This window comes from Episyrphus balteatus, chromosome 3 (assembly GCF_945859705.1).
Source record: "Episyrphus balteatus chromosome 3, idEpiBalt1.1, whole genome shotgun sequence".
Lineage (NCBI taxonomy): Eukaryota > Metazoa > Arthropoda > Insecta > Diptera > Syrphidae > Episyrphus > Episyrphus balteatus.
Window position 1 is genome coordinate 122,654,147 of NC_079136.1, and position 27,081 is coordinate 122,681,227.

General features: G+C 31.9%; 1 protein-coding gene across 2 annotated transcripts in view; it reads left to right on the forward strand.

Moving 5' to 3' along the window:
- The window catches only part of LOC129917013 (myosin-VIIa), a 37,997-nt gene extending 14,685 nt beyond the window's left edge, over window positions 1-23,312 (forward strand). Inside the window, exons 2-13 of one of the 2 annotated variants that reach the window (XM_055997315.1) lie at window positions 1,902-1,964; window positions 5,179-5,439; window positions 5,512-5,861; window positions 5,929-6,129; window positions 9,943-12,028; window positions 12,090-12,395; window positions 13,504-14,690; window positions 15,560-15,823; window positions 15,883-17,235; window positions 17,304-17,450; window positions 22,463-22,583; window positions 22,656-23,312. In XM_055997315.1, the coding sequence (XP_055853290.1) occupies window positions 1,947-1,964; window positions 5,179-5,439; window positions 5,512-5,861; window positions 5,929-6,129; window positions 9,943-12,028; window positions 12,090-12,395; window positions 13,504-14,690; window positions 15,560-15,823; window positions 15,883-17,235; window positions 17,304-17,450; window positions 22,463-22,583; window positions 22,656-22,862 (6,501 nt within the window). In that variant the 5' untranslated portion in view covers window positions 1,902-1,946 and the 3' untranslated portion in view covers window positions 22,863-23,312. The remainder of the gene's footprint in view (window positions 1-1,901; window positions 1,965-5,178; window positions 5,440-5,511; window positions 5,862-5,928; window positions 6,130-9,942; window positions 12,029-12,089; window positions 12,396-13,503; window positions 14,691-15,559; window positions 15,824-15,882; window positions 17,236-17,303; window positions 17,451-22,462; window positions 22,584-22,655) is intronic. The other variant, XM_055997316.1, reaches the window with a different exon arrangement.
- The last annotated feature ends 3,769 nt before the right edge of the window (window positions 23,313-27,081 follow it).

Sequence of the window (27,081 nt, forward strand, 5' to 3'; positions counted from 1 at the left end):
CACAATTTGTCGAATTACATCGAGTTCTCCTGCCGCTGACCTTCACCAGAAAATAGTAATAAAAATTGTGTTTGTGAAAATAAAATAAAGAAAATATAAAAAAAAATAAAACAGTTTCAGTGAAAAAAAAAAAAATCTTGTTCTTTTTTTGGTCGCAAATGCGAAACGTCATCCCTTTTGTATTCCTCTTTCTGGTAGATTTTCGCTGCTCCGACTCAGGTCCGCCTTCGGCTCCGTTTTCTCGGAATGGAGATTTTCACCACACTAATACATATGCAATCGACTTCGCGGTGATTATAATTTCCATACTAATTTGAGCCGCCTTCGGACCAGTTTCTGATCCGAAGTCGGACTCAGCTCCTCCTCAGGCGGAGCGGATTCGGACCGAGGTCGGACCTGTTTGCTTGAAGGGTTAACATAAACTATACGTTCACACTTAACTGAGAGTGTAGATGAGTCAATTTGTTATGAATGTTGCTCAACAATAAAAAAAAAAACAGTGTTCATTGAAAAATAATGTGGTCGTTGATTATGGGCATAACATCAGGGAGACCATAGTAATTCTAATGACATAAATGCACGAATCGTTCTGTCAAATACAAAGAGAGAGTGAAGCATTTAGTCATCTTTCATAATTTACGCCGGTATAAAATGCGATAGGGACCACACTTCACATCCGACTATCAACTATCTATAAGCCAAAACATAATTTTTGAATATGTCAATCTTCTAATATAATTTTTTATTTTCGTAACATGGCAACTTCATCACGCACAGTCTCATTTCTTCATCCATCTCATGTTAGCTATTAAACTGTACTTTTCCTAAGTAAAAGTAAATCCAATGAACTTATTAAGTAAAGGAAAAACAAAACACGTTCCACAAAATAATTATATAGAAATAACAACTTTATTTAAGTGCAATCATTGTTTTTCTGGTGTAAAATCAAAACAATTATCCACTTAACCGGTCTCAGAGAGACTTTAGATCTTGACTCCCCATGTGCGATGGGATACCAAATTGCCATTTTTCCACCAACAGTATGGATAATAAGCAAGATCCACATTTCAAGCCATCTGCTTGTGACTGTTAATAAATAGCCTCATACTATACTCTCTATACGAAGAAAAGGAAAACATCTTTTGGATGGGAGTAGTAATGTTTATACAGCTAAGTTACATTTTTGTAGCTCGTGCGATCTTTTTATATTTTAAACAATAGGTGAACTTGGGATGATGATAGCTGATTGTATATAGACTTTGATTGAAGATATACTTTTTTTTTTATACTTACCGCATCGTCATCGTCATGACGGTAATTTGTTAACCTTCTTTTTCTAGTTTACCAATGAGGAATTTGCATAAACGTCGAAGCGAGTTGTCGTAGTCGTATTCGGTCGTTGGTCGATGGCAACGACGACGACGTCCATCGTCGTTTACTGTCCCATGGAAGACTCATGTCCCATTGTTGCATGAGGTATTTAAGTGTAGTACCTACCTTCTTTAAGATTGAAATTGATAGATTACATAGCAAAAGAAGAAAATGAGATATCAGGAGTAAGAATACTCTTAACGTGTAGACGTTGATTTAAATTCATGTCGTCGGTTGAATTTATTTAAATTAAGTACGTTGAGTTGTTGGATAGATTTAAGGGAGTGTAGAAGATCAGGGATTTAAGTACAAAGTATACATTCGATGGTAATAGTTGGCAGGGAAACATAAAGAAAAAGTAGCTCTAACGGAAGATTAAGGCTTCCCACGTAGAGAGAGAAATTAGTAATGGGGACGTTTTGTAGTTCTTGTTTTAATTCTATTTCTATGTTTTTGGTGTTTTAAATATTAATTAAATACGTTTTTTTTTATAAATATTTACTAAAATAAATTTTATGTTTTATTTACAGAACAGATCTGGACCCCTAAAAGCTTGAAGTCAATGAAGGGCAAAAATGGTTATAGTAACACGAGTAAGTAAAAACAACTTTTCTTCTATAGTCAATGAAAAACACTTTACTGTGGTATATCATATAAACATTTAAGAGCGTCAGATTACTTAAAAATCATAACTAAGCATTTTGTGCATTCACAGAATTCAAAGAACATGAACTTGAAATTCAAGTATTAAATCGAAATGCTGGAGGGTCAATGTGGTGTATACGTAATAATTTTTTCCATAAAAAACTTAAATCATACAATTGATTATAATAATGGTCCTATAAGCGTCAAAAGAAATCAAAATTGTCAAATAATTTTAAGAAATACGTGATTTTTCGGGCTTATTAAAAAAATAAATGGTCTGTCACGGACTTAAAGTTCCCAAAAATTAAACTTACATATTAAATTGGAGTTAAAAATTAAACTTATGGGACTATTGGTTTCCAATACCTTGATTGTTCTTAAAATTTTGTCAGTTTCGTCGAAATCGATTTATTTCTTCAATACTATTTTTTGTACAAGAAAACTGGACAGTGCTTGATTTTGCCTTTCACGAGGTGATTTCGTTCCAATATTTGTAAATGTTGCTTTGATATTGACTCTTATTGAAAAATGCAATTTTTTACACTTTGAGAGGGAGTTCGTTCTATTATTTTAAATGAAAGATTTCATTTCCGAGAACGTCATATATCCGGGAACGCTATAGATAATTTTAAAATTTTTTATTTTTGTCGATTTTTTAAGATAAAAATAAAAAAAAATAAAACGAAATGAAGTTCACTTTAAATTTAAGTGGAGTCCACTTTATTTTAAGCGGGAATGGTATTGTTTTATTTGTTTTATTTTAAGGCCCCCTCTTTTTTTTTCTCCGTGTACTACAGTTTATTTGAAGATATCACCACCATTTCGAGGATAGCTCGCCTTTTGGTGATTGGCAGTAAATGATAGCTACACCAAACATTTGAGCGTAAAATTTGTATTATAAGACAAAGTTGAATTTTTAATAATTTTGACCTCAAAATTTCCTCCATGATTTTGACCCATATACATTTATTTTTAATAATATTTTCAAGTGATTGATGTCTACTGAAGGAACGCGTAAGGGCCGCATTATATGTCTGACAATTAATAGGGTTTCTCTCTGTCTCTTTCAAACGTCAAACTCTCTATGGGACTGTATAAATTATTTTTCTAATAACACAATCCAATTAAAGACTTTTCCTTAAACAGCCTGCCAGTCTGATAAGAATATTTCTTTTATTAATCTTGGAACTTTGTGTCTGTCAGTTTTATGACGTTCAATGAGGGTGTTCACATTGTCCTCACTCCGCCAATTCCTTTTGACAGCTATGTGAGTCCGAAGATCTTAAATGAGTTTGAAATTTCCTGCCTCTTTTGGCTATCTTTTTCTCACCATCAAGAGCAAGTGAGAAATCAACACAGAAAAGTTACAATGATTTGTGTGGAGTGAGGCCAACATGAACTGGGTCAATAGAAAATTATTGTTTGGTTTGACGTTTTGCATTTGTCAAAATTGTAGCGTATGTCAAAATCTGTATAAATCCTTCTCATAAAAGAGATTCAAAAAGGATCGATGGAAAAAAACAGTTTGTTTTGTTATCAAATTTTATTTCTCCAAAACGACCTATAAGAACGTATAAATACAATACAACAAATATTTTCACGGTTCAGTAGCATAATAATTATTGTGTTTTCCACTTTCCTCACATATAGGCGGTAAATTCAATAAATCATCTTCTCTGACCTACAACTGTTTTCCTAAACCCAATTAATTGCACCATTCATCACCCACATTCAACATTATTTTTATTATTATTTTCTTTAACATGAAAAATGTTTTCCAAGAATTCAAAAGATCACTTTATTCCCATGTCTCATCCTTTCTATTATACTCACTGTAATTTTTTTTGTTTTTTTTTCAAACTCTTTCACGAAGATAAATAAACTATGCGTGCCGTCATGACAAAGATTCAATCTCTCAAATTGAAAGAAAAAAAAAAGTACAAGTCATTGTTTACCCTATTTTATCCGTTTAGTTGTTCTTATCTTGATTTTTACGTTATGTAACGTAAGTAAAATTTTAGAGCTAGATGATCATTTTCCCCTTATGAGGATTAGAATTTGAATTTTTTTGAAGTTATACTTCTTTTAGCGCGTACAATTCACGAGTATAATTATTGGAACATGCCTACATTGTGTCAATTTCTATTTGACACGTACACATTAGGACTGTTTGTTTATTTTTTTGTCAATAACAAATAAATTCCGTTTGTTTACCCATTAGATTTTTTTAAAAGTTCTTATCAATGATATATATTACTTCTAACGCATGTATATGAGTAGGAGTTCGAAAGTAAAAAGAAAACTAATATGACATTCCGTTTAAAAATAAACAAACGTCAAACGGCTAAAAATTATATAAAGTACATACGACATTTGTCATTTGTTATAAAAGTTTATTTTATATTTGCGATTAACAGTATTAATGGTAAAGGAAACAACACAAGGGCACAAAAGTTAAGGAGGACTTTTCTTGCGAAAACAGATATTGAACGAAACTTAACGAAAGAGGTTAAGTTTGCTTCGTTTCGTGCCATTACTCAAGTGATTATGCGAAGTGAATGTACCTTTTTTGTTATTATATTCTTAAACTCTTTGATTTGACAAATAAAATGTCACTTCCAGTACCACACCCATTCAGTAACTCAACGTTAAAAATAATACTCCCTTGATTGGTATATTATTAACCCTCTTGGGACAGCAATCTTTTATGACGCACCTGAGCGTAACTAAAACATCCGTTCGCTCCCATTTGCATTTATATTTTCTGAATAGAAAGATACATTTCTGAATGAATATTTTTTTTTATTCCGATTGCAACATTCTGTGCTTCGGAACACATGTAACACCACGCCTTATGATCACCGGTCTATGTCTTCCGAACAAAAACAAACAAACAAAAAATTAACAGGTGTAATACTGTCGAGAAGAGATAGATAGTTCGTATAGATAAATCTCAAAGATATAGTTGTTCAAAACAATCGAACTTATTATCCATAACTTTGAGTTTCGATATACGAAATTATGTAACTACACAAACTCGTAGAATTATGACCCATTTAATCTGCCACCTGTGAAGAGGAGCTCTTAAATTACATGATTTTGTAACCACATATCAATGTAATATTTGCATAATTATTTACTTGGTGGATTTTCTGTTTACAGGGTGACTACATCTGGATCGAACCCGTATCGGGCAGGGAATTCGATGTAGCCATTGGAGCTCGTGTTATCTCAGCAGAGGGACGTCGCATTCAGGTGCGTGACGATGATGGAGATGAAGTATGGCTGGCGCCCGAGAGACGCATCAAGGCGATGCATGCGTCATCGGTACAGGGTGTGGAGGATATGATATCATTAGGAGATCTTCATGAAGCTGGTATCCTAAGGAATCTATTAATTCGTTATAAGGAAAATTTAATATACGTAAGTTATTTTCCTCAGAAACTAAAATAAATTGATCGTTTTCATGAGTATTTTTTTTGTTGGTTTTTGTAGACCTACACAGGTTCTATTCTAGTAGCTGTGAATCCTTACCAAATTCTACCAATCTACACGGGTGAACAAATAAAACTCTACAAAGAACGTAAAATCGGTGAACTACCGCCACATATATTCGCTATTGGCGACAATGCCTACGCTCATATGAAACGCTTTCGTCAAGATCAATGTATTGTTATATCGGGTGAATCGGGAGCTGGCAAGACTGAAAGTACTAAGCTGATATTACAATATTTAGCAGCAATAAGTGGTAAACATTCATGGATTGAACAACAGATATTAGAAGCTAATCCAATATTGGAAGCTTTTGGTAATGCTAAGACTGTTCGCAATGATAATTCATCAAGGTTTGTTTGATTATATTATAGGAGTGTTATAGGAGTTATTTTGACATTTCTGATTTTTTTTTTTTAGGTTTGGAAAATATATAGATATACATTTTAGTGGAAATGGTGTCATAGAGGGTGCTAAAATAGAACAATATTTATTAGAAAAATCTCGAATAGTCTCACAAAATCATAGTGAACGTAATTATCATATATTTTATTGTATATTGGCTGGATTGTCAGCAGATGAAAAACGACGACTGGATTTGGGTGTTTCTGCTGATTATAGGTAAGTTTTATTGACGTTATAACCCATTTTTTTTATGAAAACAATGCACTGAGGGAAAAAATAAATCAAAGTTGAAACGTCTTGGTTTCAAAGATGAACTACTTTGATTTATGTGACTTTAAGATACGAAACCATCAAAAATTAACCCTTTTTCCACGTTGATTTAAAAATGTTCATCTTCAACGCAAAATAATTCCGAATAATAGTTAAATCAATGTGGTTTTCCTTGATTCTATACGTTATTTTATGGTGGCTTTTCCCTCAGTGTGGTGTTAAAATATTGCTTGCGTTAGACATGATCATGTTCCAATAACTTTAATAAGTGTGTTTAATTGTAAATGTAAAGGTTTTTTTTTTAAATTAAATCTATTGGATTCCGGTCGGAAAGTACTTAGCACTTCAGACTTTTGAAATCAATAGTGTTTTGTTTCTGTAAAACCTTACGAGAGTTTAAGACCTTCTATATAGTTTTATAGAAACAAAATTGTTTGTTGGAGACTTGCATGCCAAATTGCTTGAGAGATTAAATTTACCAATTTAAATTTTTTGGAAGTATCAAACAGAGCGTCAAATGAAAATTGACTTAGCAATAAAAAAACATTTGAAAGTTTCAAAATGGCCGCTAAAATAGAAATTTTGAGTGCGTTGCGGCAATCAACCCCTTGAAGTTGACGGATGGGAAAGGAAAGGGGTACGTTGCATGATAGGTTGCATTTTGACAGCTCACTTCAAAATAAAAATTTCTAGGTTTGTTCGATTTCGCTGAATGTGCACTAAGGAAGTTCTAGTATTTTTGTTTTATTAGCCCCGTTCCAATGGAGGTGGTAGTTTACTCATGAGCAGATCTAGTACTAGAATTAAAACATGATCTTCTACTCGAGGAGATAGGAATGTGTAGTTGTTGTACTAGATTTCTACTCACGAGTAAACTACCACCTCCAATGGAACAGGGCTATTGTAACAATTTTCAACTATTAGCCCCGTTCCATTGGAGGTGGTAGTTTACTCATGAGCAGATCTTGTACTAGAATTAACACATGATCTTCTACTCGAGGAGATAGGAATGTGTAGTTGTTGTACTAGATTTCTTCTCACGAGTAAACTACCACCTCCAATGGAATAGGGCTATTATCTTCTACTTCTATTCTATTTTTTAATAAAATAAAATGAAACGGTGTAAACTCTTTGTAAACTTGGTAAAGTGGTAAATGTGTCAGAATTTTGTAGGTATGGGTTTGACAGCTAGTTTTCCATATTTATCATTTTACCAGGTTTATCTAGAGTTTACACCGTTGCATTTGTAAACAAAAATGATAACTTTCGTGGTGGCTTAACATCATCAAAAACCGCTAGGTACTGAAAAAAAATTATGTTACATTACCTAATGTTGTATAACATTTGACATAATAGCCTTGTTTGGTTATTATGTGTTTGACATAATTATTTTCATGCTTAAAACAAGCGAAAAAAACACAAAGCTTTACTACCTTCAACTTAAATTCACCTTTCATTTATAGTATAATTACCATGATTGTAAAAAAGATGAGGTAATGACAATGTGGTTTATACAGATGATTAAGTTAAGCATCACATCATTCAATTATTTTCAAGTATGCGGTAGGGTAGCGGCTTTTTTATTATTTTTCTTTTTAATTTCATTTTTGTCAGTTAAAATTGAAAGCTGTGTAAGCCTAATAGTCTATTCATCTGCTTTTGCAATTATTTTCAATGAAGCAGCAATTCTGCTATGGTACCTACATATTTTTATTTTATTTTGTTGAACTGTAATTGATATATTTTGTTATTGTATTACAATAAAATAAAAAAATATATGGGATATTATATGTATTTTATCTAAGCAGCAGGTTGTATTTTTTTATTTTGAACTATTTTGATTGATAGATTGGTAATAATTTATTTGTATATAAAAAGGTTGTAAAACTGTCAGAATTTTCTGATAGATGACAATTGTTGTTTTATTTATTTTTTATTGTTATTTTATTAAATTTATTGATACAATTAAAAAATAAAATTTAAAAAAAAATTAAATTTAAAAGTATTAAAAATAGTTTTTTTTTAAATTTTGCAGCAAGTGAACAATTTTAAAGCATTATTTTTGTATGCAAATAATAGGGTTCAAAGGTTATCATACCGATAACAAGTAAAATGATGCATTAAATTGAAAATGCAGATTCGCGGTTTTGGTTTTTGTGGCGGGCGACAATATTCACTAAACCATTCAGACTTTCAGTAAAATACATAACTGAGTGAAATATCGCAAACGGTTCAAGTCTTCCGATTAAGAGGTTATATCTAGTTGTAAGTTCAAAAAAAACTTCTTTTTTGTGGATTTTTTGTGAAGAGGAATTTAATTATATAAACATAAAGAATACATATCCATATAGAAAATTTAATGTTTTAAAATAATTCGCAGTGTATTTAAAAAAATATTAGGTTCCGTTATTTTTGTAGTAGATCTCCTAGACGACCTCCAAAAGAAAAGGTGTCTGGCGGTTAGGATAAAATGTTTCAAATCTGTCACATAATGCAAAAGGGAGGAGAATTGTCTCACTTAGAGCTACAAAATCAGGGATTGCATCAAAATTTTGTTTTAAAATGGAAAAAAAAAACTAAAAAAGTTATTTTTTCAAAATGTCTCCACTGGCCTTTCAAACCGGAAGTGCATTTTTTAAACTTAAAATTAAAATTAAAAATGACTTTTTGGAGCTATAAAATTATTTTTTTTTTCGCAAGAAATTAGCACTTAATTAGCTACAGTTTTCCTCCTTCAGTCTTATTTAAGCGGAATTTTGAAAAACAAAAAAAAAAAAATAAAATTTGAAGCTACACTCAGGGGAAAAAATAGTTATTTTGTAACTATTTGCATAGGCACTTTATAGAATTTAACGAAATTTGGCGAATAACTATTTTTTGACAGAAAATAGTTACAAAATAGTTTAAAATGACTATTATAATAGTCACAGCCAAAACAAAATAGTTAAAAATAACTATTAAAATAGTTAAAATTGAAAAATAAAAAAATTTGAAGCTACACTAAGGGAAAAAAATAGTTATTTTGTAACTATTTGCACAGTCACTTTATAGAATTCAACGAAATTTGACGTATAACTATTTTTTTGACAGAAAATAGTTACGAAATAGTTAAAAATGACTATTATAATAGTCACAGGCAAAACAAAATAGTTAAAAATAACTTTTAAAATAGTTAAAATTGGCTATGCCGTAGTAACTACGTAACTATTAAAATAGTCATTTTAAACTATATTAGGTTTAATGTTTATAGTTAGAAATAACTATTATAATGTTAAAGCAAAATAGTTAAAAGTAACTATTTTGTATAGTTACAGAAAACTATCTTGTAGAAGCGTGTTAGTGTACAGTACACGTTTCAAGTCGTGTGGGTACAAAAAATTCAATAACTCAAAAACCACGCGATCACAATTGGCGATCGCTAGCCATCAATTTGGTGGCTAGTCAAGGTTGGCTTTAAAAAAATTTCTAAATGTCCTGCAAATATGTATGATTGAAGCATCATATCAAAGCTTAAATAATAACCTTTGATATGATATAAAATTTATTATAGTATGTCATATAAAAAAATGGATTTAAGGGTGATGGAAGAAAGAAAAGTTAGATTTTTCGATTTTTTTTTTTCAAGAAAAATGATTTTTTTAGGTTTCACACATGTTTGATTTCTGAGTCAAAAGTCACCCAAGCAATGAATTTTCCTTTTTATCTTCACATCACTCCACTTGCTCTTAAATGACCTAAAAATTCCATTTAATCTTCTAGGTACTTAACTGGTGGTAATTGCATAACATGCGAAGGACGTGATGACACAGCCGAATTCTCTGACATTCGATCCGCCATGAAAGTCCTCCTCTTTTCCGACAATGAAATTTGGGAAATAATCAAACTCCTAGCCGCACTCCTTCACTGTGGCAATATAAAATACAAAGCCACAGTTGTCGATAATTTAGATGCCACAGAAATTCCCGAACACATTAACGTCGAACGTGTCGCTTCCCTCCTAGGTCTACCCATTAACCCACTAATAGATGCCCTAACTAGGAGAACACTTTTTGCTCATGGTGAAACCGTAGTATCTACATTATCTAGAGATCAATCTGTCGATGTACGAGACGCTTTTGTCAAAGGCATATACGGCCGTCTATTTGTTCATATAGTAAAAAAAATAAACGCAGCAATTTACAAACCCCGAGCCACATCCCGCAATGCTATCGGCGTATTAGATATTTTTGGCTTTGAAAATTTCGATCAAAATAGCTTTGAGCAATTTTGCATTAACTATGCCAATGAAAATTTGCAACAATTTTTCGTCCAACATATATTTAAGTTAGAACAAGAGGAATACAATCATGAAGCTATCAATTGGCAGCACATTGAATTTGTCGACAATCAAGATGCCTTGGACTTGATTGCCATCAAGCAGTTAAATATCATGGCTCTGGTCGATGAGGAAGCACGTTTTCCCAAAGGTACAGATCAAACGATGTTAGCTAAATTGCACAAAACCCATGGCACGCACAAAAACTATTTGAAACCCAAGTCCGATATAAATACAAGCTTCGGATTGAATCACTTTGCTGGAGTGGTATTTTACGATACACGAGGATTCCTCGAAAAAAATCGGGACACTTTTAGTCCGGATTTATTGCATTTAGTAAGTCAGTCTTCGAATAAGTTCCTAAGGCAGATTTTCGCCAATGACATTGATATGGGTGCTGAAACACGCAAACGAACACCCACTTTGTCGACGCAATTTAAAAAGAGCTTAGATGCTCTAATGAAGACTTTGAGCTCGTGTCAGCCATTTTTCATACGGTGCATTAAGCCGAATGAGGTTAAGAAACCGATGCTTTTTGATAGAGGTTTATGCTGCAGGCAGTTGAGATATTCGGGAATGATGGAGACGATAAGAATTCGGCGAGCTGGTTATCCGATTCGTCATGGATTTAGAGAGTTTGTGGAACGTTACCGTTTTTTGATACCCGGGGTTCCGCCAGCTCATCGAACAGACTGTCAAAGAGCTACGATGCGGATATGTTCAATAGTCTTGGGGAAATCGGATTATCAACTGGGACACACGAAGGTATTTCTAAAAGACGCACATGATTTGTTTTTGGAACAAGAACGTGATCGAGTTTTGACACGGAAGATTCTGATCTTACAGCGAACGATAAGAGGTTGGGTTTATCGGAGGCGTTTCTTGAGAATGAGATATGCCGCTATAATGATCCAGAAACACTGGAAAGGTTATGCTCAACGTAAACGCTATAAGCTTATGGTGCAAGGGTATATGCGTTTGCAGGCACTCATAAGATCTCGAGTGTTGAGTCATCGTTTTCGACAGCTTCGAGCTCGAGTTACCGGCCTACAGTGTCACTGTCGTGGGTTTTTGGTTCGTCGGGAATACGGACATAAAATGTGGGCAATCATTACAATACAATCTTATGTCCGTCGGATGATTGCAATGAGGAAGTATAGAAAACTTAAAGGAGAGTATAAGCAATTTGCAGAGGTTTTGCATCTTCGAAAGTTGGAAGAACAAAAATTGAAGCATCAAGGTAATAAACATGCAAAAGAAATTGCTGAACAACATTATCGGGAAAGGCTTAAGGAGCTGGAACGTCATGAAATGGAAGTGGAAATGGAAGAGAGGCGAAGAGTTGAAGTGAAGAAGAATATTATTAATGATGCTGCAAGGAAACAGGATGAACCAGTTGATGATGGGAAATTAGTGGAAGCAATGTTTGATTTTCTTCCGGATTCAAGTAGTGAAGCACCAACACCTCATGGGGGACGGGAGACTTCGGTGTTTCAAGATCTTCCACATGGCAATCACCTTAATAATGATGTGAGTCTTTTGGTTACAAATCAGAAGTGGGATGGATTTTGAGGTTTTTTTTTATTTTCAGGATATTATCACTCCAATGCATGTTTCTGAAGACGAAGAAGACTTATCCGAGTTCAAGTTCATCAAATTCGCTGCAACATATTTCCAAGGCAACACTAATCATCAGTATTCGAGGAAACCTCTGAAACATCCTCTGCTTCCTCTTCACACACAAGGAGACCAATTGGCTGCACAAGCTTTGTGGATCACTATTCTTCGATTTACAGGTGATCTTCCAGAGCCTAGATATCATACAATGGACAGGGATAACACTTCTGTAATGTCAAAGGTTACTGCTACTTTAGGGCGAAATTTCATTAGGAGTAAGGTATGTATTCATTAATATGTTAATTAGTGATGGGAAAAATAGAATAAAAACTATCAAACTTTCGATAGTTGTAAAATATTCATTCATTCGATAGTTTTAAATCATTCATTCATTCATTTAGTTGGCATTTTCATTCGATAGTTTTTTCATTCGATAGTTTTTTCATTCGATAGTTTTTTTTCGATAGTTTTTTCATTCGAACAGTTTTTTTATTCGATAGTTTTTTCATACGAATAGTTTTTTTCATTCAATAGTTTTTTTATTCAAACAGTTTTTTTATACGATAGTTTTCTCAATTATTTAGTTACCATTTTCATTCGAATAGTTTTTTCATTCGATAATTTTTTATTCGATAGTTTTTTTTTTGATAGTTTTTTCATTCGAACAGTTTTTTTATTCGATAGTTTTTTCTTACGAATAGTTTTTTTCATTCCATAGTTTTTTTATTCAAATAGTTTTTTTATACGATAGTTTTCTCATTCATTAAGTTACCATTTTCATTCGAATAGTTTTTTCATTCGAACAGTTTTTTTATTCGATAGTTTTTTCATACGAATAGTTTTTTTCATTCAATAGTTTTTTTATTCAAATAGTTTTTTTATACGATAGTTTTCTCATTCATTTAGTTACCATTTTCATTCGAATAGTTTTTTCATTCGAACAGTTTTTTTTATTCGATAGTTTTTTCATAAGAATAGTTTTTTTCATTCGATAGTTTTTTTATTCAAATAGTTTTTTTATACGATAGTTTTCTCATTCATTAAGTTACCATTTTCATTCGAATAGTTTTTTCATTCGAACAGTTTTTTTTATTCGATAGTTTTTTCATAAGAATAGTTTTTTTCATTCGATAGTTTTTTATTCAAATAATTTTTTTATAAGATGGATTTTTATTTGAATATTTTTTTTTATTCGATAGTTTATTCGATAGTTTTTATTCGATAGTTTTATTCGATAGTTTTTATTTGAATGAATAAATGAATGAATGAATGAACTATTCGATAGTTCAAATCATTCAGTTACTAACTATCGATAGTTCAAATCATTCGATAGTTCCCATCACGTTAAGGTCTTTCAGAAAAAGCTTTAATCTTGATCTTCATTTTAGGAATTCCAAGAAGCTCAATTAATGGGCTTAGATCCTGAAGCTTTCTTAAAACAAAAGCCTCGATCTATTCGCCACAAGTTAGTTTCTCTGACACTTAAGCGAAAGAACAAACTTGGTGAAGATGTACGTCGACGTTTACAAGACGAAGAATACACAGCCGATAGCTACCAATCATGGCTAGAGTCAAGACCCACATCTAATTTGGAAAAACTACATTTCATCATTGGTCATGGTATTTTAAGAGCTGAGTTGCGAGATGAAATTTACTGTCAAATTTGCAAACAACTTAGCAATAATCCATCGAAATCATCTCACGCTCGTGGATGGATTCTTCTGTCACTTTGCGTTGGTTGTTTTGCTCCGTCGGAGAAGTTTGTCAATTATTTGCGAGCATTTATTCGAGAAGGTCCTCCAGGATACGCACCATATTGTGAAGAAAGACTGAAGAGAACCTTCAATAATGGAACTCGCAATCAGCCTCCGTCGTGGTTGGAACTTCAAGCGACCAAATCGAAGAAACCCATCATGTTACCGATCACTTTTATGGATGGCAATACTAAAACACTGTTGGCCGATTCGGCAACAACAGCTCGGGAGCTTTGCAATCAGCTTTCGGATAAAATTACTTTGATGGATCAATTTGGATTCTCATTGTATATAGCTTTGTTTGATAAAGTTTCATCGCTGGGATCAGGTGGTGATCATGTTATGGATGCTATTTCACAATGTGAGCAATATGCTAAAGAACAAGGAGCTCAAGAAAGGAACGCCCCCTGGCGGTTGTTCTTCCGCAAAGAGATTTTTGCACCCTGGCATGATCCAACAAACGATCAGGTGGCGACTAATTTGATTTATCAACAAGTTGTACGTGGTGTTAAATTTGGCGAATATCGATGTGACAAGGAAGATGATTTGGCAATGATAGCCGCACAACAGTATTTTATTGAATACGGGACAGATATGTCAATGGAGAGATTATTTACTCTTCTACCAAATTTTATACCAGATTTTTGCCTGACAGGTGTAGAAAAGGCTATTGATCGATGGGCTGCTTTAGTGCTGCAAGCGTACAAGAAAAGCTATTATGTTAAGGAGAAAGTCGGGTCGTTGAAGATTAAAGAAGATATTGTGAGTTATGCAAAGTATAAATGGCCGTTGCTGTTCTCGAGGTTCTATGAGGCTTATAGGTAAGATTTTTTTCAAATTCTAATGTCTTATTTATCGGGGTCTTACACGTAACATTTGAGAAATTTATTAATCGTGCGTTTACATGTAACGTTTTTAGAAAATTTATAGGCATCCACATGTGCCGGCAAGTTTTTTTGCTCTGCTTTGCGCACTGCATTTTGCATTGCATTACGCCATCAATCAAACAGTTTTCGTACAGCTAACGCTGACATCAAAAACGTTACGCCATCAATCAAAAAGTTTTCACTGGCAATCTTTCAGCTAACGCTGACATCAAAAACGTTACGCCAGCAATCAAACAGTTTTTGCTGACATCAAAAACGCCATCAATCAAACAGTTTTCGTACAGCTTACGCTGGCATCAAACACGTAACGCCTTCAATCAAACTGTTTTCACTGGCAATCGTATAGCTAACGCTGGCATCAAAAACGTTACTCCAGCAATCAAACAGTTTTTGCTGGCATCAAAAACGTTACTCCAGCAATCAAACAGTTTTCACTGGTAATCGTACAGCTAACGCTGGCATCAAACACGTAACGCTGGCATCAAAAACATTACGCCAGCAACCAAACAATTTTTCACTAGCAATTTTATAGCTAATAGCCATCAAAAACGTAACGCCATCAATCAAACTGTTTTCACTTGAAATCGTTCAGCTAACGCTGTCATCAAAAACGTTACACCAGCAATCAAACAGTTTTTAATGGCAATCGTACAGCTATCATCAGAAGGCTGATAAACTGTCCTTATTTCAGCCATTTTGTATCCATTCTTTGTAGTAGAACGAAAATTTGATAACAGAATGACACAAATTATGACAATTTTTCCGTATAACGCAATTTATTTTTACCTCTAACATTCTTTTAGGAACTCTGGTCCGAATCTCCCGAAGAATGACGTCATCATAGCAGTTAACTGGACTGGTGTCTACGTAGTTGATGATCAGGAACAAGTTCTCCTAGAACTGTCATTCCCCGAGATAACAGCGGTCTCAAGTCAAAAAACGAACAAAGTCTTTACACAAACTTTTAGCTTGTCTACAGTTCGAGGGGAGGAGTTTACCTTCCAAAGTCCAAATGCTGAAGATATCCGAGATTTAGTTGTGTATTTCTTGGACGGACTAAAGAAGAGGTAAAATCAAAAGTCATTATTTTAAAAGACTCCTTTAAGACTTCTATTATTCATTCCAGATCTCGTTATGTGATCGCTATACAAGATTACCGTGCTCCTCAAGATGGTTCGTCATTCTTATCATTCCTCAAGGGTGATTTGATAATACTCGAAGATGAGTCAACTGGTGATGCAGTTCTAAATAATGGTTGGTGTATCGGTCGTTGTGATCGTAGTCAAGAGCGAGGAGATTTCCCCGCCGAAACGGTTTATGTTCTACCGACACTTAGCAAACCACCGCCAGATATTTTAGCTCTGTTCAATGTTGAAGAAGCACATCATGGTCGTCGTTTGAGTATGGTTTCGAATGGTGTAACTGATCCTCGTGATAGACCTCATACTCTCATGGAGTATGCCTTAGATCATTTCCGTCTTCCACCAAAACGAACAATGTCTAAAACCTTGACTCTAGGTTCGAAACGAGGTAGTGAAGAAATCTGGCGTTATTCTCGAGAACCCATCAAGTTGCCACTTTTGAGAAAGTTACAAAGCAAAGAAGAACTTGCTGAAGAAGCTTGTTTCGCATTTGCTGCGATTCTAAAATACATGGGTGATCTTCCGTCAAAACGTCCTCGAATGGGCAATGAGATCACCGATCATATATTTGATGCTCCGTTGAAACATGAAATTTTGCGTGACGAGATTTACTGCCAAATTATGAAACAGCTAACAGACAATCGTAATAGGACGTCAGAAGATCGTGGTTGGGAACTAATGTGGCTTGCGACAGGTTTATTTGCCTGTAGTCAGAGTCTCCTCAAGGAACTTCTAATATTCCTCCGTTCGCGACGTCATCCCATTTCTCAGGACTCAATGCATCGACTTCAGAAGACTATCCGAAACGGTCAGCGGAAGTATCCACCACATCAAGTTGAAGTCGAAGCAATACAGCACAAAACCACACAGATCTTCCATAAAGTCTATTTTCCCGATGATACTGATGAAGCTTTTGAAGTTGATTCATCGACACGCGCCAAAGACTTCTGCCACAATATATCACAACGATTGACACTAAGAACCAGCGAAGGATTTAGTTTGTTTGTGAAAATTGCCGACAAGGTGATATCGGTGCCAGAAGGTGATTTCTTTTTTGATTTTGTTCGCCATCTGACGGATTGGATTAAGAAAGCTAGGCCAATTAGAGATGGTTCGAATCCGCAGTTTACTTATCAAGTGTTCTTTATGAAGAAATTATGGACTAACACGGTGCCAGGGAAGGATAGAAATGCCGATTTGATATTTCATTATCATCAGGAATTGCCAAAGCTATTGCGTGGTTATCATAAGTGTTCGAGGGAAGAGGCGGCCAAATTGGCAGCGTTGGTTTATCGAGTGAGATTTGGAGAGAATAAGCAAGAGTTACAAGCGATACCGTAAGTAAAAATTTGCCTAAAATTTCTAACAAAATGTAAATTAATTGTATTTTTTTTTTGTTCTGTAGACAAATGCTTCGAGAACTTGTGCCGTCAGATATAACAAAAATGCAAAGCTCAAACGAATGGAAAAGAGCAATTGTTGCTTCATACAATCAAGATGGAGGCATGAGTTCTGAAGATGCTAAAGTGGCGTTTTTGAAAATTGTTTATAGGTAAGTAAAGCGTGAAAACGTTAAATCCGAAACTACTATAGATACAATTTTTTGTGACCTAATGTAGATATTGACTCTTACAGTTAAAAATGAGAAAAACAAAATTGGTTTTATTTCTATATGAATGGTTTAAGTTTTTTCATAAAAAAAATGTTACACATACGCCACAGTGACCCGTTCTATAATAGTTTATAAAACAGACTTTATCATTGTCAATTCTTTTTTTGATTGAGAGATGAACCTTATTTGAGGAATAATTTAAGTAAAAGGTTCGCATTTTGCTACATTATTCAGTTGCTTGCTAAGAAAATGCTCCATATGCCAAAACTTTTCAGACAAACACTTTTCTTGTCTTTTTAAGTCTCTCAAAGCTGAATACGATTCTGATCAACTAGATTTTTTGAACTAAGGCCCAATTTATTGACTCTCCATTAAACTTAAATCGCCATTAAAAAAGGGAATTTTAAAATTAAAAACCAATTTCGTTTAATTCAGTCTCTTTTAAGGATTTTTTTGAAGTTTGGCATCATTAACTAATTGAGCATTAAATTTAAAAGTAGTTTTAGTTAAAACACCAAATTCGACCTTTTAAGAGGGATTTTTAGAGCTAATGGAGGTTTTAAACAGAATTTCTATTTATTCACTCTCCATTAGTGTCAAATGTCATTTCATTTATTTTTTTTATTTGAATTATTATTTTATTTGAAAAATGTCAAATGAGCTAAAGAATTATTAAAAAAACATCACAATTATGAAAAAAGTCCAGACTAGAATTTTTTGTAGGTATACACACATGCATTTGTACCATAAAAAAGAACAAAATTCAAAGAAATTAATGCATTTCTTGTCTACTTCGCACAGATAATACTAGATCTACTAGATTATATTCTCCACTTCAAAACTAATCATTTTTGAGATGCTGCATAATACATACATAACATACATAACATTGCAATTGAAGCCATGAGAAGAAGAGATATAAAGCTTACTTCTAAACCAATGACACGAGATGAATGCCGATAACACTTAAATTTAAGTTGTTATTTGACACCGATGGAAAAAATTAAAAATTTCACTTAACTCCTTCTTCTTCTCATGGTTTTAATTGTAGGTTGTAGCATTCTTTGGTTACCACTGGTATATCGTTAATCTCTTGCATTTTCTGGCGTTTTTTGGTTTTTCTTCCAATTCAAATCTATTTGATTTGACAAAATTGTAGCTTTTGACAGATTATTTTTCAAACAAAATAAAAAATCCCTAGGATATTTTTAACAGAGTTTTAAATTTAAAGTTTCCATTAAAAGTAAGGACTTTAACTAAAGAAGAGTGAATTAAATGAATTTTTAATGATGTATACTTAAAGGCGACAATAGTTTAACGAGGCCGTTAACTAAAGCGATAAATTTCAAAATTTAATGGAGGCTCAATAAATTGGCCCTAAAACAAAAAGGTTGAAATGAATAACCTAGAAAACAGTGAAAAAAATATTTTTGAGAAAAGTATACGAGTATCACATTCAAAGAATTCGTAGATACATAAAACCATATAGGGAGTCCAGGAAAAATTTGTTCATGAATTTTAATAAATTGGTAGTGATGTGGAATTTCATTCTTTATAGCAGGTTTAAAGTCCCCCAAAATCCCCTAAAATCCTCTCATTGTCTTTTTTTTCATTTCTTCGAATAAACTCATCAAGGTATAGCTTTCACGCGTCTTGTCCCAAATTCTCCATTTCTGTAATTTTTTTCTGTGAGCATACCTAAAAATTGTTTTTTTTTTTTCAAAATAAAATATCTAACCAATTATATCCTGATTTTATTTTTCGTGGTTCTGATTCAATTTTGATGATATCACAAAAAAAAACAATAAAGAATTGATTTTGTTCGTTTTGATAAAGTAAAAAATTTTTCGATTTAAAAAACATCAATTTTTGAAAAGTTTAAGAATATTAAGTTAAGAAAAAAAAACAAATTGAAAATCGTTAGAGCGTTTCTTATAAAAATAATTTCGTATTTATGTGTTAAAATTCCTAACAAGAAAATGTTAACCAACACTTAAAAACGAATTTAAAAAAATTCAACAACACCGTTTTCAAAACATTGATTTTCGAAAAAAAATTAACTTTTTCAAAAAAATCCAAACATTTTTTTTTTGAAAATTTTGGAATATTTTTTTGATATACGGTAAATTGAACGCGTCATGGAAATCGGGTCAGCTGTTTTCAATAAATTCAAAAATAAGAAACCCGTTCTATGACCGTTGAAAGCGGTTTAAAAAAATGTTTTTACCTTTTGTAGGGAAAGTATTCATTTCGTGGCAATGGCGATGCGAATAGAATTCGTGATAAGGTCGAGTATTTCGTTTAGAACGTGTGTAATGTATACTGCCAGTATGTACATAGTTTTAAAAAAAAAAATTACGTTTTTCTCGAAATGAAATTATGATATAGTGGAGTAAAATTTATACCTCGGAATCCATGGAAAGTCGATAAATCTGTAAAACGAGTATAGGGCTGCATTATTAAAAGGTCAAATAATAAGAAAGTAAAAAAAAATTTCACCACTCTCGATTTACAACAATTTTTAAGGACCGTTTACTGTCATTCCGTATGAAAGTGTTCAATCGGAATTGATGTCTCATTTTAGATTTCGCTCAAATTTTGTAGGGATGTTCTCTAGGACTGTATAGCAGCAAATCCATGATGATTTAATTTTAAGTTGCGTGGTTTCCCCGCTACCCGCATTTGAACTTTTGCAAAACGTCATTTTCATGTTACTATAGTTTTGCGTCTATATTGAAGATATCTTTTTGTTTGAAACTGCATTTTAAAGCTTAAGAATAGTAATTTTTGAATAAATATTAAAAAATTACGTATTAATTATCCCTAAATTAAAAACAATTTTTGAAAAACTGGTAATTTTGCTGATTTTTCATGGTTTTTGACTATCCATTTTTTGGTATTCTCTTTAATCGTAACTGCCCTATTGTATCCATATCGCAATAGTACCCTCATATCGCAAGTAAAAGTGTTTAAAAATGCATTTGCATGTTTGTTCAAAGTAATATTTATTAAAAAAAAGTCCTACCACATCCTACTCCGCTTACTTATGTACATAACATATGTTTATGTATGTTATTCTCTTCGTACTAATTACTTGCTCAATAGGGCAAGTATTGGTTTCGTGTAGAAAAATAATTCGAAGTTTTAATCAAAACTAACATTACGATGATGGAGAAGTCCGAAAAAGTGGTTTTCGTCATGACGTCCGTCGGTCTGTGCGTCGGTGCGTCGGTGTGTCGTCACAAAAAGCTGTACATGAAGCTGCAGCCTAAACGGGTTGAGGGATTTTCTTGAAATTTGGTACAGATGATTTTTTTGTAATTTCCAAGGTTGGTTTTTTTTTTGTTTTTTAATATCTCGCTTTAAACGTATACCTCCCATACAAAGTTTTGGAGTTCTTGCAACTTTCTCGAAAACAGCTCTAACGATTTTGATTAAATTTAACATACGTAATGCTGTTTGCAGTTCTAACATAACTGCGTTTTTAGTTTTTCTCAAAAAATGCGGATAGTGAAAATATGACATTAACTCTTTTTTAAATCGCGGATGTCGGCTCTTCCCGTACATCTTAATGGAGTTATTGCAATTTTCTCGTAAATGACTCTAACGATTTCGATTAAATTTTACCCAAGTAATGTTATAAGTAAATCTAACGTAACTGCATTTTTAGTTTTTCTCAAAAACTACGGATAATGGAAATATGACTTTACATTTTTTTTAATCTTTGATGTCGTCTCTTCCCGTACACCGTTAATGAGTTATTACAATTTTCTAGACTAAATTTGACATACATAATGCTTTAAGTGATTTTAATATATGTAGCTAATTGCGTTTTTTGTTTTTGTCAAAAAAACACGAGTAACAAAAATATGGCGTAAGAAAAACTAAAAAAAAAATAATTTCGTATTTTTGCATTTCTTATGAAATTCCTTAAAAAAATCAAATTTTAACTAATTCAAAATATTTTTTTTTAAAATCTTTGACATAAAAGCTACTTTTATCATAAGAGCAAGTACGTGCGGCCCCAGTCGTGCATTTTATTTTTTGTTGCTAACAGAAACTTAAAGATTACTTTAATTGTATGAATACGAAATTTAATTAGAATAAAAATCAAACTGCCGATTTACGTATTAGTAAATAAAGTATTCATGTCTTGCTAAACGATTTTTACATTTCAAACTTTCTCCGACCAGTTTTGAACATCTTTAAGATTAGAAATTTTTATATGGAGAAAAAAAATGTTACGCATACGCCATAGAGACCCTTAAATTTTTCGATTTACTACTAAAATTCAGCATAGAAAAATTTCCATAAATGCTAAATGCAAAAAAGAGTCGATATCTTTTTATTAGGCTCGTTTCCTTCATATAACCTCACTAATGCAATATTCTTGCAAATTTTTCATGATGGTATGTACTCGAACTTAAAATGCATTTTATTGCGACTCTTATGGAATGAGTCAGTGAGTTCTCCATGTATATTAACTAATTTGTCTGGTTGAGGTTCATTTTTGGAACTTTTTCTTCTTTTTTTTTTAATTCAAGTTTGAATCGCGAATACATTTTTTTAACCTCCACGATACTAGTTTTTGTATCTTTTATATTCTAATAGTGGCTTTGAAAATTTTGTTGAATAATCAAAACATCCAAGCAGATCTGTTAGCCTCTCATATTATTCTGATAACCAGCCGCAGTTAAGTTAAAGCTTTCTTTTTATCACTCGTCACGTTGATTTATTTTGAAATTAAATGATCTGAAAGAAAAGGCTGAATGTTCTAAGAAAAAGTTATGCCATTCTTAAGAAATTATTAATTGACCCATGAAAAAAAAAAATCTTAAAATAAAAAAAAAAAACAATAAAATTGCTGTTATTCAATTTTTGAAGTTCTTATTTCAAACATTCAAAATATTATATTTCTAGACTAACACTTAAATTTTTGTAACTCTTTTTAGATGGCCAACATTTGGATCGGCATTTTTCGAAGTTAAACAAACAACAGAACCAAATTATCCAGAAATGCTTTTAATAGCAATAAATAAGCATGGTGTTAGTTTAATAAATCCCATAACTAAGGTAAATATAAAAACAAAACAACTAAAGTTTGCCCACCCTTTACCTCAATTTTTAAACTTTCTTCAATTATAGGACATTCTTGTAACACATCCATTTACACGCATCTCGAATTGGTCATCTGGCAACACCTATTTCCATATGACAATAGGTAATCTAGTTCGAGGCTCGAAATTACTGTGCGAAACGTCACTTGGCTATAAAATGGATGATCTATTAACTTCATACATTTCACTGATGCTAACCAATATGAATAAAAATCGGACAATACGAGCAAATTAGTTTATAATTTAATTAATTTATTATTATTTTTGTTTTTTTTTTTTTTTTTTTTTCTTAAATATAATATTATTTCAAAATATAAGATGTATTTTGTTACTTAATATTTTTAATTCTTTTTAAAATGCATAAAGGTGTGTTTTTTTGTATTTAATTTTTGGGCCAACTGAACACTTTTTTTTTTTAATTTAAATTTATTATTTCATTTTATCCTATCTAAAGAATACAAAATATTAAACATTTTTGTCTGTAAATTTTGCAAGTATTTTGTTTATTTTCTCGACCAAACTTAGTTTAGTTATTTCTTTTATTATTTTTTTTTTTTGTTTAATTTTATTTGGACTTGATTTTTTATTATTATTTTATAAAATATAGTATAATAGCATAATCTTTAGATATTTTATTTGATATCATCTTGTTTAGTGTTAAAAAAAAGTGCAGTTTTTTTTTTTTATATATTTTATGGTTAAATAAATAAACAAATGATTAACAAAAAATAAATAATTAAAAATCGAACTGAGATTTGTAATATTTTAAACTATTTTAAAATGTTTATAATGAATGAAAAATAAAATATAATTTACTACTTGAAAAAAAAAAATGTTTTTTTTTTTTTTGTTTGCTGAAAGAAATCCAACCATTCTCCATCACATCCCAATTCCAAATGAATGTTTACTCTCGTTTGGTTTGAAATTTAATTTCTTTCAACTTTTACAAGATCATCAAAGCGGAACGAAATGTGAGAGGTGACTTTGTTTCATTGGAAGATAAAATCATCCAATCAGACGAAACTATGTACATAGACAAGAAACCTCCCTCAAGAAGTTGTTTAGGTAAATAAGCTTGAAATGAAGATTTACATATATTTTGTTTTGGATTTTCAATTTAAATTTGATGAAATTTTAACAAACAATTGGTGAACGGAGGACTTCTGTAAGAACCAAAGTTAAGTTTTTCTTTTTTATATGAGTATGAAATTGTTCAGTTTTACTCTACCACAACAAAAAAAATATTGAACTCTTGGTTCAAATCTCCTTACAAAAAAAATCATGCAATTTAAAAGCCAAGTATTTCTTTTTAAGAATAAAACCATTTTTAAATTTTTACAATGCCCAAAAAGTATAAAAATAATTTATTGAAAACAATCATTTTCATCAAAAAAGCAAAAAAAAACATGAATTTTTACCTTCTCACGTCATAAATTCCATTTTTTTCCTAACAACCTATAAATAATTTTATAGCATCTGAGAGCTTCTTGTCTTAGCTCAAAATATATATATCGAACAGGTCTATGAGACATCTACAAAAAGAGCTAGAATTTTTTGAACTCGATAAAATTTCATTAAAAAAGCAAAAAAAAAAAAACATTTATTTTTATGTTCTCAGGCTATGGAATCAATTTTTTTGTTTGACAACCTATAAAAAATATATACCACGTGAAAGCTTATTATATCACCTTTCATATGACGTATCAATCTCATTTCAAAGATGCCTACAAGAGAAGTTAGAATTTTTTAAAGTCAACCATGTCGAATTTCCAAACTGAGATTACGGTACTTCCCACACTGGTGGCTGTTCGGGGGCAACAGATCCCCACTGGTGTTTTGAGTGTTTTCGCAAGTTTCTTGATTTAACATTGTGTAGCTTGTAGTTAGTCAATCGTAATATGTGTAATACGAAATGAAAGGTAATTGTATCAGGATGCTCAATAAAGTTTAATGAAATTTCTATGTGCTCTAGATTAAAAGTTATAACCTGTTGAATTCCAACATTTTATTTTATCGTTATCTCAAAATTGTGTTTACAAAAATGATTGAAATTTGGCACACATATAGTCCTGGTTATATTCTATCAACGCTCCATATACTTTATTTCTCTATCTGTTGAAGAAAAAAAGATAAAAATCAAAAACGATGAAAATCGGTTAAAAACGCTCAAAAAACCTTGATTGCTCCAAAAAAAAAAAGCTAAAAATAAAAAACTACCCAAAAATACCCCTATTTCGAAACGCAGAGTGTTGGAAAAAAATCCGTAGTAGACGCCTAATTTTTTTTCTTCTATATTTCATCTGGCACCTATAGAATTGTCCAAAAAATTTCCTTTACCCAAAATCATCATTTTGTCATAGCCCTAACACGTGTGCAACGTTTAAACAAAACGTTATAGCTTAGTTTCAAAATTTTTTAGAATTTTTTCTTAAATGCATGTATTCTTAAATTAATCTCATCTATCTATAGCAAAAAAAATCAATTCTCTACAACTTCGCGTTTAGATTTTAGTCCAAATTTCATCTTTCCGTTTTACCCCTGTTTACCCTATTAAATGACGGAATTTTTAAAAATCCTTCATTTGGATTAAGCCTTAGGTTATTATCTTTCAAATAAGTTATAGAAGATTTTTGTATATCTAATAGTATATTTTTAATTTTGAATTGAAATTTTTTGCCGCACTGCGAAAGTGCGAGAGTGTAACGTTAGAAAATGGCGTCACTTTTTTGTTTTGGCTGCCATGGTTCATCGATTTATAAGACGTTATCACGTCAAAAAACATTTTTTAAATAGTTTCGACCTCTAAGGGAAGAATGCCCTTTAATTTGAGTGTAACAACGAACCTTTTGATTATTTTTTATCCGTTTAAAAAAAATTGCAAACCTGAAAAAATTCAATTAATTTCATCGACCCGTTTTGAAATAGGTATTTTGATTTTTCCAAAAATAAATTGATTTACTTACATATTTTCCGAAATATTTTTTTTTTTTAACTTAAAAATTATGTTAACTTAAATATTTACATACAAACATTTTTGTTGAAATCGAATAAATCTAGAAAGTTAAAAATCAAGAAAATTTTCTATAGCAGGTATCTATCGTTAATAACGGTGCATTTGTTTAGTTTTAATTTAATTTAAAATAAGATTTTATTTTAAACGCCTCTTTTGCTGAAGATATTTTTATAAAATCTTTAAAATCACTAAGTTTTAACATTTTGCTAACCAATGCGTTTAAGAAAATAACAGTTTGAGTTTTTTTTTTTTCAATTTATCTTATAGTTCAAATCTATTTGACATCTTTCATATTTCGTACAAAATAATACAAAAATGATACCCAAACATTCAGTTTACTCTTAAAACAATCTCCAGAGCTTACCTACTATGATATTAATAAAGGGATCAAAATAAAAATAGATATTATTTTTCAATAGGTTTTTCAAGTGACTGTCTCATGATAAATGTCTCATGATAAATGTCTCGAGATAAATGTCTCGAGATAAATGTCTCGAGATAAATGTCTCGAGATAAATGTCTCGAGATAAGTGTCTCGAGATAAATGTCTCGAGATAAATGTCTCGAGATAAATGTCTCATGAGAAATGTCTCGAGAGAAATGTCTCGAGATAAATGTCTCGAGATAAATGTCTCGAGATAAATGTCTCGAGATAAATGTCTCGAGATAAATGTCTCGAGATAAATGTCTCGAGATAAATGTCTCGAGATAAATGTCTCGAGATAAATGTCTCGAGATAAATGTATAGAGATAAATGTATAGAGATAAATGTCTCGAGATAAATGTCTCATGAGAAATGTCATGTTATGTGTGGCCCTATTTATAGCAAAATGTGATCATCCTGCAGAAATATTTAATTCTGTTTACTTTTTTGTTTTTGTTTAGTAGTAGGTACACTCCGCCCCTGGGTGTGGTGTTTTAAGTTTTTTTTTTTTTTTTTTGATAGACAAAGTCAGATTGCTAGGGTTTTCAGAGCCATCCTTTGCTAGTTTTGTTAGGCATGATTCCGGAGGGTGGACCCTCCAGAAATTTTTTATTTATAAAGATTAATTACGAGTAAATAAAATTTTAAACTTAGTAATAAAGTACAATAATCGGAAGTAGACTGAAATTGATTTGGGGTAATTCGACCCCCCAATACCCCTCCTCTATTAATCAAGTTTTATTTGAGGTGAATTTTTTTATAAACGTCTTGTGCTGTGGTCTCATGGGGGCCCCTATAATTCGGGGGCCCTGTTACATGGATGCAACTGATACAGCAGCAGCTACGCCTCTGGTTTTTCATCAAAGTCTTAAACATATTCAATAAAAAAAAGATTTGAAATACTTTTATGAAATCATATTATTGATGCGGTATTTTTTCATACTATTTTCGGGCTTATCCCCAATATCACTCCCTCGAACCTTTAAACCAAAAATAATTTTACGTACAAATGCAACA